Consider the following 13390-nt stretch of genomic DNA (forward strand, 5'->3'; position numbering starts at 1 on the left):
ACAATCAGTAAGAGCTAGAGGGTATGTTTTTTTCCTTTTTCTTTTCTTTTTCTTAAACATATTTTTTATTTTTCACTTTTTACCTGCATTATATTATGTTTCACTACAATTACTCATATATATAATAAATGTTGTATAAAACAGCTCAAATCGTTTTAGTATAACCACGTCTCATAGGACGCCGGCCAGGGCGTTGCATCCACGTAGCTGGGGAAGCTGTCGAGGAATTTCTTAAAGTCAGCTGTATGCAATTCCTTGTGGTGAATCCAATGGCCATGCAGGCCCAGCTCGAACGTAGATGTCGTCCAGTTGCCATTGGGTTTCTGCCGAGTATATCATTTTAGGGAGAACTAAAAGAGATAGACAGTGAACTCACCTCGAGCTCCAGCCAGAATTTCAGTGCATCTCCATTGACGCCATAGGAGAAGTAGATGTAATAAGGTGGCTTATAGTTCAGGCGGAGCGGCGCCTGGTGGATGGACCAGCCAACGACTCGAGCGCCATTCAGCGGCTGTATGACGATGCCCATGTGATCCGGGCCACTGAGCTCCATTTCGAAGCGCATCTTATTGGCCGTCAGCTGCTTCTTGGAAACAACCTTAACCACTGGCAGTTGGCTCAGAACAGGCGCCGAGGCAGGAATCCACAAGCCACGTTCTCTGCAATTGTTAAATGAATGAATAGAGTCTCTCTTAGAGTCTTGAGAGTCTTACCTGGTCTTGTGCCAGCGCATGTTGTATAATGGAAAGCCGCAGAGGGTCTCCTTTTTGCACTCATCTTTCACAGATCTGGCCAGGGTCATGTTGATGACCTTATCTGCATGGGACGACATTCGTTAGATAATATAAGATTTCCTCTATAAGGGGAATACCTACTTTTAACGGAGTAGGTGCGTCTGTCCTGTGGCATGATGAAGTAACCCGATTCGGAGCGGCGCACATTGTTATTCGCATCGTGGAAGGTGCGCTGGGCGTGCTATAAAAGGATAAGGCTCATTGAATGGGAAGCTCCTGCTGGAATCTCACTCGGCTTCACTCACCAATACTGCAAAGCGTTGCACACTTGTCTCCGGCCGGTAGGGGAAGCCCAAGGGGGTGACAGCAATGATGATGCACACCAAGGTGATGCCCAGCAGAGCGCAAATGATCGTCTTGGATTTGCGGAACATGTGCAGCATGGGCACGATGAAGCCGGCGACAAGCAGACCCACAGCAGCGCTGAAGACGGCTATGATCAGGTCCGGATTGGCTGAGTCGCCAAAGCGACCCAGCATCGGAATAAAAGTGGCCAGGAAGCCGTGCGAGAAGTAGGCAAAGAACACAAAGGGAGGCACATAGCAAACGATGTGCGGAATGATCCAGGCAACGTCTGCGAAGTAGAAGAGATAAATAGAAATTACGGTATAAAAGGGCCACTGAGTGGTGCAGCTTACTGCGGCTATGCAGACTGGTGGACAGATTGAAGACCACGCCCACCGTGTAGAAGAGGCAGGTCAGCATGAACACAAATGCCGAGCGGATGCTGCAGATGGTCAGCACCAGGGTGAGCAGCGCCAGGAAGAGGCAATGGCAGTGCAACAACAGCTGCACACGCTGTCCAATGGGCAGTCGATCCTGGAGAGAAGAGAGAATTCAGACCAAATTACAGTCAGTCAATCGGGAGTACTCACAGTCGAGGTGTAGTGGAAGTAGAGAGCGGGCACAATGGCCAAGCCAAAGAAGAAGGGACAGAAGTAGAGGCCCAGGATGAGCCAATTCTGGGTGAACCAGGAGAGCGGTAAATGCACCAGATCCATGAACACGGCAATGATAATGGGCAGTGCGAGGCCTGCGATCACGCCCAGGATGAGCATGCCGAAGGTGTGCAGCGTGCGCTTGAGCACTTGGCCGAGCTTGAGGCCAGAGTTCTTGGCCATGAGCATGATGGCAACGACACAGGCCACAATCGCGCCTATGGCCACGACCACATTGAGAATGATGCCCTCCGTTTCGGTATAGAAGACCAAGAACCAGCCCATCACATCGTAGTAAACGGTGTGTCCCTCGGCGTGTTTCTGTGTACAAATCCAAGACGTTAGTTCTTTAGCTATGAATATTTCCATAAAATATTACCGAAGTATCCTCAAGCTCCGGCGCACTGGATATCTCGCGGATCAGAGCCAGGAGATTGTCGCCGGTATTCTGGAAGCTGCCGCGTGGAAAGATCTCCGCACGATCGAACCGGGTGTGGTAGACATAGCCATTGTGCTGGTAGGCCATGTCCAGGCCGGGCACAGCGCCATGATCGCGGAATACGCGAAAGTCCGTGTCGGAGGGTATGAAGTTGTGTTGGAACATCTCCTCGGCCATGGTCGAGGCGTACGGGTGCTTGATGGCGCGTCGATAGCTCTTCATGAGCCACGGGTGATTGGGGCCGGACTGGAAGAGAATCTCGCGACCGCCATTGCCAGCCGAGTCCAAGTTGATCAGCGCCCTGTACATTAAGCAGTAAATGGAACTTAGTGGAATCATCATGAATGAGGATTAGGTGAGGGTCACCCACTTGCAGTTCTTGGCCCACTTGTGCTGCGTGATGAAGGCGTGCGAGGCCTGCAGCGGATTCTCCTCGGCGCCGTTGAACAGGAAGACAGCCGGATGCTTGAGGGCATACTTCGATTTGGCCAGCACGCGCAGAGTCTCCAGCATGACGGCCACCATGGAGCCATCATCGCCAGCGCCGGGGCCCGCCGGCACCGAGTCGTAGTGGCTGTTGATGAGGACGTAGGTGGTGCTATTGGAGCCCTTTGGACTGATCTTGACCACAAAGTTCTGTATGCTCTGGTACATATTGACGGCTTCCCAGTGGATGTAGCTGCCGGAGGCCACCTGCACATCCACTTCGATGTCATGGACAGAGCCCAGCTCGGCGCGCACCTTTTGCATGGTGGACGTGATCACCTGAACGGATCCCATTTCATTTTCGCGGCTGCCCACCACGCGCGGACCCAGGGCCACCAGACGCTGCAGATTCAGCTCGGCGCGCTCGGCGATGAAGCGTTCCGGATTCTTGGCCTCATCCTTGATGCTGAGCGGGCGTGGCAGGTGATTGGCGGCCGGTATGGATATGGCACAGTAGATGAGCAGCCAGAACAGGATGAAGCCGGGCGCCCAATACCATTTGATCTTCTCGCGGCTGATAAAAGCTCGTTCGCAGCAGTTGGCTTGCTGTGGGCGAGTGGAAAAATCGGCAATAGTGGGTTAGTGGTTGAAGTGGTTGCGGGCTTTTTGGGTGGTTCGTGATGTTTGTTCAAGATACGGATAGGTGAATCAGTTTTTAATTAAAGCATTTTCAACACTTTTTGGGTCGACTATAATGTGCTAATAGTTCGATTTAATCCATCACGACTTTATCTTATCGTCGCGTCGGTCCACATAGCTGCGCTCTGTGCAGCTGTTCCCACCGCAAATTGCCACCCCGATAAGCCCCAGTGAAGGCTATGTGACAGAAATGGGAGTAGGAGCTGCAGCTGCCACAGACAATCGACGCCCGAATTGGCAAATGTCTGGTCCGATAAGGCATCGAGACACAGAACTCTTTCACATTGCACCACCCGAATTAGCTAATCTTATCAATGGGTATCGAAAAAACACTTGTTGCTCTTGCTCTAGCTTTAGCTTTGCGCATTCTTTCGACACTTGTGCTATTTGAAGGGCCTCTGGCTTATCGATCGACTGCCCCTCCGCCCCTCAGCTCACCTCGTCGTCTACCAGGTGCAGCTGCCGACCCGCCAGCAGTGGGTCCGCATTGCTGGCTTCTGAGGTCGGCGTGATGACGCGTCGCCTCAATTTCTTTTCACTGATCATTTGATCTTTGTTGTTCGCTTCTTCAACCGGTCCCAGCGAACGTGTCTCTCTGTACACAAACAAATGTACTTATACAAACGACCTATGCTCTCACGCTGTCTTGCGCTCTCACTCTCTGGCGCTCTGCGGCGCTCTCGCTCTCTTTGTATGGAGCTCGTTGCGCGAACCAGAATGAACCGTACGACTTGCTTAGAGGCTCGCCACTGATCGACCGACTGACGCAGCGTTTGAGCAACGACTGAGCCCAGGAAATTGTTTCGTCTAGGTTTGCAGTCGATACCGATATGTTCGTATCTTATCTGCATGGCCTTTGGTTTCCTGCAAGTTCAGCCGGGCTAGGCGCTACACTTGCAGAGTGCCAGTTGTGTGCTGGAGCATCGAATTAGTTGCTATATTTATTGCAAATGATTTATGGCAATAGAAAACTCCACAATCGCTGAAACACACCTTTATCTATCCTCTGCTCCACATTTATTATTGGGGCAAACATTTTCAGAGAAACAATGTAATTTGTTTGTTTGCAGCACAGTTTTGTTTGTGGACTTTAGCAGATTAAAAGTGCAGTCCGCTCGGGCAAGTGCGTATCAACGTATATCGCAATGCAGCACGTCACTGGGAAACTTAGTTTTGTGCAATAGTTAGAATGCCATGACCTATGCCATGGCACGTCCTGCACGAACATTCGGATTACGAGCAAAAGTTTTGATTGTTTATAATTTGTACCTTGGCAACTTTATCCTGTGCCTCACTGCACATTGTAACTCGTCAGCTGGAACGTTTGATATGTATATTGACTGTCGCTGCTGCTGTTGCTTATGGTAGTAAAGTACACCCTTGACTAATCCCATCAGCATCAGCAACGGCGCCGTTTAAGCGTCAAGTCAAACATCAGTTGACTACGCAGATGAGAAGGCGGCAGTTCTTTAATTATTCCCTTGGCTCGAATATCTGTGCAATCCACTTAGCGGCCGACAGTCCATATCGTACGTGTTTGCTTCTTAAATGTACATATGCCTAAATAAATAATACGATTTGCTAAATATTCAATGAGACATCGATGGGCTCTGCATACGTCTGGCCACGAAATTAGAAACACGTAAATATGATGCCAAATTTATAAATAATGAATTCAATATATAAAAGTATGCTACGCTGCTCAAGGCCAGCAATCTTAAGCTACAACAAATCGCAGTCGACTTAGTAGCTGGCTTTTTGAAGGTATCTTTGGAAATATGTAAATACAATAAAAATTATTAAATTCTGTTCATAATCTAAGGGCTATATGTCCAGATTTCTTCTGGTTAGACTGCTGCTAGTATTACAAGAATCTAATTTGGTTTGCATAACTCTCCAGTTGCTTCATTTAGACTCCATCTCAATTAATTTACATTCAAAATTGTTTTCTTTTCAGACCTATATGTGTGTTAAAAAAAAAAAAAATTTTTTTTAAATGTAAGTCCAAAATAATATATATATATATTTTTTTTTTTTTATTTTTTTTTATTTTTTTATTTAAAATTAGAGCCAAACAAATAATATATTGAATCGCTATTTGAATTCGACCTGGAATATTTTAGCTGTTTAATGCTCTTATAAGGCCTATTTGCATTATGTATAGTATACTTTCAGGCTGATAATGAAAATCTGGCTCAGCTCTTCAAAATTTTGCATTTTTATTGCATACTTTTTGGTTTGGCAATTAAAAAGGCAAGACACATGTGTTTTCTCTAATCTTGATTAATTATTTCGATTTACCAAAGTACAAAGTACACAAGTTTAATTGGCCAACGTATAACTACATTTATATTAAAAGTTAATTTCCATACATACATTTTCATTGTCACCTCGCTTAGTTGCACGCTAGAAAGCATTTACATATAACAATATTACGTATACGCACGCACGTTGTTGCCTTCTACCAGGAATTGCACTAATTTTCTTGCATTCCACGGAACTGTGTCACGCCCTTCTGACGCCCCATGCAAACACGAACTGATGCTGTCAGTGTGCACGCACTTGACAGAGGCCTAGGACGCGCCTACACACACACACACACACGCACGCATACAGTCGCTGATGGCGTCCCGCTTGAAATTGAGGACATGAAAAGTCGAAGCCGATTGGGGGTGGGGGCGGCCGGTTGTCGATCCACTTACCAGTGTCATTCAACCTGAGGGAAAAGAAGACAGCATGCACACTCACACACACGCACGCACACACACACACACACGTACACAATTGCACTGCTGGTTAGTTGTAGCTGTACTATTTTACTCTCTATTTATGTTAGTGCGCACATGTGTGTGTGGCCGTGTATGTGAGTGTGTGTGTATTCATTCATGCCTTGTGGCACACAAATTCGTAAACAAAACGTTCATCCGAATATTGGTCAAAATGAAATCGATAAAATGAATGCCAGAGCTAATAAATATATGGACAACGCCAAGCATTGGCCCAACTGTCGACACATTGATGACGGGTAATCCAGAAAAGCCCAGATTGCTCAGTCGAGACGTTTTATTAAAATATTTGTTATTTATGCAGGCCTTAGTTTGAATTTCAAACGCTTTCGCGCTCTACGCGCAGGCGCTGCCTCTCCATTTGACTGACAGAGAGATGGTGGCAGAGAGAGGGCGAGAGAGTGAGCGAGAGAGAGATTGAAAAACGCCGGCAAGCAGCCGCCGCAGTTGCGGCAGCAGCACTAACACCATCACCAGCTATCCCATGCGACGCCTGGGCACAACCAAAACAAAGCCCAAAAAATATGTGTGTCAGCTGCTTTGCTTGTGCTTTTCTATCCTGCTGGGCTTTCCACTCAAATTCGCGCTGTTTTTCCGCTGCCTGCTGTGTGTCGCATGCTTCGCCATTGCTCATTGCCTGTACACACACACACAGAGATACCCTCACACACACACACATACTTGAATATGCGTGGCTCGGCAGTTTCATTTGATATTCAGTTCAGTTAGTCGTAGTTGAACGGTCGTAGCTTTTGGTCGTCTCGTCTGAGCAGCTCATCAAGTTCTGGCAACGCAACGTTTGAAAAATGTGCTACTGAAACGCCAATTCCCTATACAAAATATATATATATAAATAAAAATAAATAAAAAGTACGGCAGCTACCAGTGCGTGTGTGTCTCCGAGTGAGAGTGTGCCAGTTTGTGTTTATTGCCAAAGCATGGGTCGCAAAGCAATATGACGGCTTAGCTAAAAGAAATTATATAATTTTATAGAAACCGCATGTAAATTTCTCTAATCCACAATTGTGTCGCTCAGCCGTTGCCAGAGCAGTCGAACATAACAGACAACTAACTAATCAAAGCCAGCGCCGATTGAGGCTTGACATGCTCCAATATCCGCAGTGTAGCATACTTTTGTGCGCCCGCTAAAAACATGTGAGTCCCGGTTGTTGTCTCTGCTAAGCGCTGTGGCCTGAGCACCCCATGCATTGTTTTGCCGTTGTATTGTGTTCGTCTTTGCCTTTTTGTTCGCATTTCATGCGTTTCCGTCGGGTTTCCTTTTCTTTATTGTCTTTTTGTTTTTTTGTGTTGGCTTACTTAGTGAAATTTATACCTAGTAACGGAATTGGGTATTTGAGAGCAGCGAGCTTCCAGTCATATCAGTTTGATATGGCCTCACATAATTATCGCTTTTATATACCAGTTTCGAGAATTACATATCCTGCGACCTCCTTCCACAAGAAAAGTACAATAATAGTAATGCGGAAGCAAGTGTTTTCTTTTGTTGTTGGTTTTTTTTTTTTTTTTTTTTTTTTAATTCATAAGAGCGTGAAATGAAATTGGTGGGACGGGGTAATGCGATTTGATTTGTGCCGCGATAGTGCAAGGGTATTTAATAAGGTTTCATTTGAGCGCGTCTAATGTCCTTAATCATGGAATACTTCGCACGTTTGTTGTTGTTGTTGTTGCTGTTATAGCCCGTTCACATGCTGTGCACTCGATGATGATATCATTGATAGCATTCCATTCCAATGAGCCCGCTGTTTGCCAATTAAAGCCGGCATGAAGCAGGTCGTTGACCAAGCGCATTATCTTCGCAATATAATGGTATTATACGTGCTTATAACCATATGTTATCTATGGCATACTTACTCATACGTGCGTCATTCCAAATACGTAGCATAGAATCTTGGGTATGGCATGAAAGTGCGCCCTTTGCCAAGAACCACAACAAACAACAACGCAGCACACACACACACACACGCACACGCACACACACATTCGCTAACACAAATACAAAGACAAATACACGCTCACACATCGGAGTTTTGTGGTCATTGTGTTTACGGCCGGACAATGACACAAATGCGGCTAACAAAATAGGGAAGCGAAAGTAAATACAAAGCAAAATTTTGGCACAAAAAAGAAAAACAAAAAACAAAAAAAGAAGAACATGGAACAAACAAAGTTGCAGCAAATTTTTCATTGAAGGCTTGGAAATATCAACCGATTTTTCTTTCACTGCAGTGACAGGCATTTTAATTTCGTGTGGACTTTCCCCCTTGCTTTGAGGACATTTTAATGTTTGTTCGGGCTGGCAAGTTCAACAAGAACTCTCTACAATTAATTACCGAGACGCCTGTTTACTTTGGCGTTCATTAGGCGCTCTCCGACTTTTCTGGCAACCTGATTAAATTTGAATATCGTGTTAGATGTGGCGCACGCATCTTTTGTCACCAGGCGGTAGAAAAATATTTTATTTGCGTACGCACGAGTTATTTTCATATTAGTGATTCCGGGAAAAATGAAAAGCATTTGCGCAAGGGTTATGCGAAATTCAATCGCGTATGTAAGGGTATTTAATGCGTCAGCAAACAGCTTGTGGGCGGAGTCAAAGCCAAGCGCAGCTGTCGATTTTAAGTATCAGGCATCAGTAATGCGTATACGCACCGTATACTTGGCCCGGGCCCGCCGGAGCGCTCATGCGGACTGGGTGGGTGATTGGTTGGCTTAGCGAGTGCTACTGCTTTTTAATGAAGTCATGTGAAGCAGTCGCAGATTTACCACTGATTTATGAGTAGACATACGTATATATGTAGGTATGTCGCCTCTCAGGCGCAAAAGCAGCCCAACATCAATCAGTGGCTCCAGTGCTGTGCGTCAGTTGCCCCGGTAATTGCCACGAATTTGGCCTAATGCAGCCCAACCGGATGATTGGCCCGATTGCCAGCATAATTTTGGACAGGCTCCACTGCTACCACGACTGTGGGCATCCGTCTGACCCCTTAATTAAAACTCTCCCGTAATGTGCAATGAGGCAACATTTAATTGCATTGCGTCCGGTTTTCAAAATAATTGTTATGCCCCCAAGGATCTTTATTGCAATTGCAGCTATTTAAGCAAATTTTCATTTTCTCAGCTGAGCACCGAAAAACAAAATAACAAAAGAAAAACACTGAAACGCAACGCTGCATTCATGCTGCGCTTCTCCCTCTCCCCTCCACCCTCCCCGTTGCTTCACTCTTTCGCCATTGTTTGCCGTTTGCCTGCCATTTCCACTGTGCCGAGGCGTTTAATTAATTACTCGCTGTTCGCTGTTCGGTGTTCGGTGCAGCCAGGTGAACTGAGAGCGACGCTCGCAAGGAGTCGACGGTTTTTAATGTTTAATCTCCGGTATTTTCTTTTAAACTGTAATTAGCAGAGAAAGATTTATGTTTTCTTTTTACTTGTTGGCTACTTTATTTTCGCGTTCAATTTGCCCCCCTGAATATCGATGGAAATTTATATATCCACTGATAACCCCAAGAGGCGACTGCGTATAAAATTTCTCTGCTCTATCGACAATTCCATTTAAGCAGGGTTGCCAATTAATGCCGTGAAATGCTGCATAAAAAGGCCATACCAACGCATCTCTTGATGCCGACAGCTCTTCATGCTCTACTTATAAAGAGTGTATTAACATCGCACTAAAGTATATGTTTATATGTTTCTCTGTTGTTAAATAGACTCGCTGACTCTGATGCTATTAAGTAAAGTATCTACTTAATTGCATTTTTATTTGTTTTCTTGTTCGTTATTGCTTGACGAGTATCACAGATAAAAGAGAACACAAAATATTCATTTGTCAATAAAATTCAAATTATTTGTATATGAATATGAATACTTCAGTTTGAATACAGGAAAAGAAGCCATCTTCTAATTTTACTCGAAATTTTTGTCTACATATTTTTTATTAAATATATATTTATATACTTGAACATAATTATCATAAAGAGAGAGAGAGAGAGAGAGAGAGAGAGATTGTAAATCCAGACTCAGATATTATTTAACTTCTGGCGAACAAGCATAATTTCCCATATATTACTTTGGCAAATATAAATAAAAATGCTTATATACAAATATTGCAAAGCAGCAGCTGGGCGCAGCTCGGAGCGAGGGGGAGACACAATGGCTAGACCATTGCACTTCGCAGTGGCTCCAAGCGAGGGCAATGACTTGCACTATTTTGGCTGGGCCAGGCAAACGCATAAGTTGGAAAATAATAATAATTTTTTGGCCAAGTCGCCGCGAGCTTATTTCATTTTGCGTGCAGTCGCGCTATCATTGTGCAGACGCCACGCCAGATGCGTCTGGGTCAGGGAGGAGGGCTTAAAGTTTCTCTTCTCCTTCATTTTTATACCCTGAACCCATTGAAAATGGGAAATCAGGGTATAATGGTTTTGTGAAAAAGTATGTAACGGGCAGAAGGAGGCGTGGCAGACCCCACAAAGTATATATATTCTTGATCAGCGTGACGAGCTGAGTCGATATAGCCCTGTCCGTCTGTCCGTCCGTCCGTCCGTCCGTCCGTCCGTCCGTCCGTCCGTCCGTCCGTCCGTCCGTCCGTCCGTCCGTCCGTATGAGTGCGTCGATCTCAGAAGTTATAAGAGCTAAAGAGCTGAAATTTGGCATGCATACTCGTGAGTACCATACGCAGTACGAGTTTGCTTTATTTTTTCGATAAATCGTCCGATAACTTTTTTATCGAGAATAATCGAAAAATTGATTTTGTTTTTTTAGCCTAACTTGAACATTTTTAGACCTGGAGTCTTCAAATTTGTGTTGTATATAAAGTTAATCGATACAAAGATTTTGTAATTTACAGATTTTGGATACCACGCCCCCTTCTCCCCCAATTTGTAAAAAACGCATTTCAAGTACTAGAGACTTGGGCTTTGGAATGTACACACGTATTTACCATATGATTACACTCTGAAAGTTTCATTAAGATCATATGTTTACAAAAGAAATTATTCGACAAATAAATTCTCATAATATTGCCCACACTGCAGCGCAGCCCAAGCGCAGTCGCCGCTTACTGCGCAGTTAGCAGAGCGCAGGCTCATGCGTGCGTGTGGATGCATCTGTATGTATGTGTGCATAAAAAAGTGCAGAATGATTAGAATATCAGATTAGAGGGTTCAGGGTATCTCCTAGTCGAGCAGTCTCGACTAGAGCTTTCTTACTTGTTTTGTTTTGGCAAAACTGCATTTGGGTTTATGATAATGGAATGTGCATTATACTCTTCAGCTACAAAATCGCCCGGTGAGCGCAGCTAAAGTGTTGCTTTGGCCACATCAAAGGAGCAGAGCAATCGACTCACATGACTGCCGTAAACTGCGCATCAATGTTGCTTAATGGTGCTGCTTAACTGACAAACTGACCTCCAACGTGGGATTGACTCGTCAGGGGCTATTCCCAGAACACAAAAAAAAAAAAAAAAAAAAAAAACAAAAAAAAAACCAGAACTATAGGCATTCGGTTCATCGAGTATAAAAAAGAAAAAAGTCAGCATAAGCTGCAAGGTAAAAACGTTTTTATCTAAGCCATGAAAGGCCAACAAGCACTTTTGATTGACAGGCACATTCAATTTGTGCGTCGTTGGTATTTGGCCCTTCAGCCCGAGCCGCACTTGCCGCAGTGGCTTATTGGAATTGGAATTGTTTGGCTACACTGTTTTTGCCTTTATACGGAGAACTAAGCAGCTAAGGCAAGTCATTCACAATAGAAGAACGCACAAGCATTTATGCAACGTGTCGGAATGGTACTCACTGTACGAGCATTAGTCACCCCCCTCTCTATGTCTCTCTGCCTCATATTTGTCTGAGAGAAACTTCTTTTGTATCGCATTTCAGTTGTCATTTGCAGTCTGAATGACTTTGCGAATTCAGATATTGATATGACCTATTCATTGAACTGGAACAGCAGCCAACAACAATGCCATGAATTACAAGTGCTGACTAGCAGTAGATGGCACTCAGTGGCCAAGTCCTTCAAAGTTGCCGCCAAGTTTCGGTCTCTCAAAGTGCAAGAGCCTTAAGCAGAAGCACCTGGCATGGTTTGCATTATAGTTGGTGGCATTTAACAGATTAGAGCTGAGCTTTAAGTCGCCAGATATGTGCAGAGAGGCGTATGCTTAATATGCAGCTAATTAAGTGCCTATTAGAGGCCAGTTCGGAAGCCCATGTGGCACAGAGCCAATTATGCATGCGCGCACGTACGTATGTGTGTGTATTTGTGAATGTGTGTGTGTGTGTGTGTGTGCTTTTGTCATAGTTCATATTTTGGCAATAGATGCGAGGCGACACCAATCGAGCTTTATGGCTATGAAAATCGGTGCGCCATTTCCCATAGGCCTCAAAGTGCGTGCGGCCTAATAGTCTTAGTGTGTGTATGTGTGCGTGTGTGTGTGTAAGTGTATTGAAATCCTTTTAACGCCATATCTAAAATTTATGTGCTTGCCAAATTGAATTATTGTGCAAACTCAATTTTGCACAAAATGCGACCGAGCGGTTTGCTTTCAATACACGCACACACACCGAGAGAAAGAGGGAGAGAGAGCGAGACAGATTGAGTTTGGTGTGTGCCACGCCTATTTAATTTAATGGGCGTGCGACTTGCAGCATATGTAACTTTGGGTAGTGCCCGAACACCCAGATGCCATTCGATTTATTAAGCATTCATTTAGACTAAGCATACCCTAGACTTTGATTCTCTAATATACTCTCAGCTGTTGACTTACAGGGTATTATATTTTAGCTCTAATTGATAACAGATATTTTATTAGACATTATGTTTAATAGGCTATTTCATGGCCAAATAAAATATTTATTAAAAATTGCCTGCCTGGATTTTCATTTAAACTGTAAAATTCAGTCAAGGTGAATTTAAGTCTATTAAAAAAATTGACTGGAAGACGAGATAATACTCTAATGGAAGCCTATTTCATAGCTAACGAACTTTTCCGCCTGACTGCAGGGGATCAAGAAGAAGAGAAACTTTCTCTGCCTTTCGGGCTGTCGCAGCTCTATTTGTGATTTATGAGCTCTGATGTAGCTTCCGGGCGCACCTTTTGCGGCAGCCACACGCGCGTGGATTGAGGCAAAGGCAATGAGGATTTAAAGTTCTGGGTGGGAGAGTTGAGCTGCGAAGGCGACATTTGTTTCTTAACAAATGGCTGCCCTAATGAGGCAAACATCAATCACCTGGCATTGTGACCAGCTGTGAAATGATAATAATCAGAATCATAATCATAATCATCATCATAAT

General features: G+C 44.6%; 1 protein-coding gene across 2 annotated transcripts; it reads right to left on the minus strand.

Annotated features, from left to right (window-relative positions):
* Window positions 1–12: 12 nt before the first annotated feature.
* On the minus strand, window positions 13–4685 carry LOC108615449 (endoplasmic reticulum metallopeptidase 1). Of its 2 annotated transcripts, none has more exons than XM_018009941.2 (10): window positions 4566–4685; window positions 2542–3203; window positions 2112–2472; window positions 1670–2053; window positions 1433–1613; window positions 1040–1368; window positions 876–975; window positions 714–816; window positions 377–659; window positions 13–323 (listed from the first exon to the last, which is right to left on the minus strand). In XM_018009941.2, exons 1-10 carry the CDS (start codon window positions 4596–4598, stop codon window positions 156–158), a joined length of 2604 nt encoding a protein of 867 aa, XP_017865430.1. In that variant the 5' UTR covers window positions 4599–4685; the 3' UTR covers window positions 13–155. The 2 variants fall into 2 exon arrangements, with proteins under 2 accessions (XP_017865430.1, XP_017865429.1); XM_018009940.2 differs by lacking the exon at window positions 4566–4685 and adding an exon at window positions 3735–4095.
* Window positions 4686–13390: the final 8705 nt, after the last annotated feature.

The sequence above is a fragment of the Drosophila arizonae genome, chromosome 5, assembly GCF_054131065.1.
Source record: "Drosophila arizonae isolate 15081-1271.41 chromosome 5, UAZ_ARI_1.0, whole genome shotgun sequence".
Classification (NCBI taxonomy): domain Eukaryota; kingdom Metazoa; phylum Arthropoda; class Insecta; order Diptera; family Drosophilidae; genus Drosophila; species Drosophila arizonae.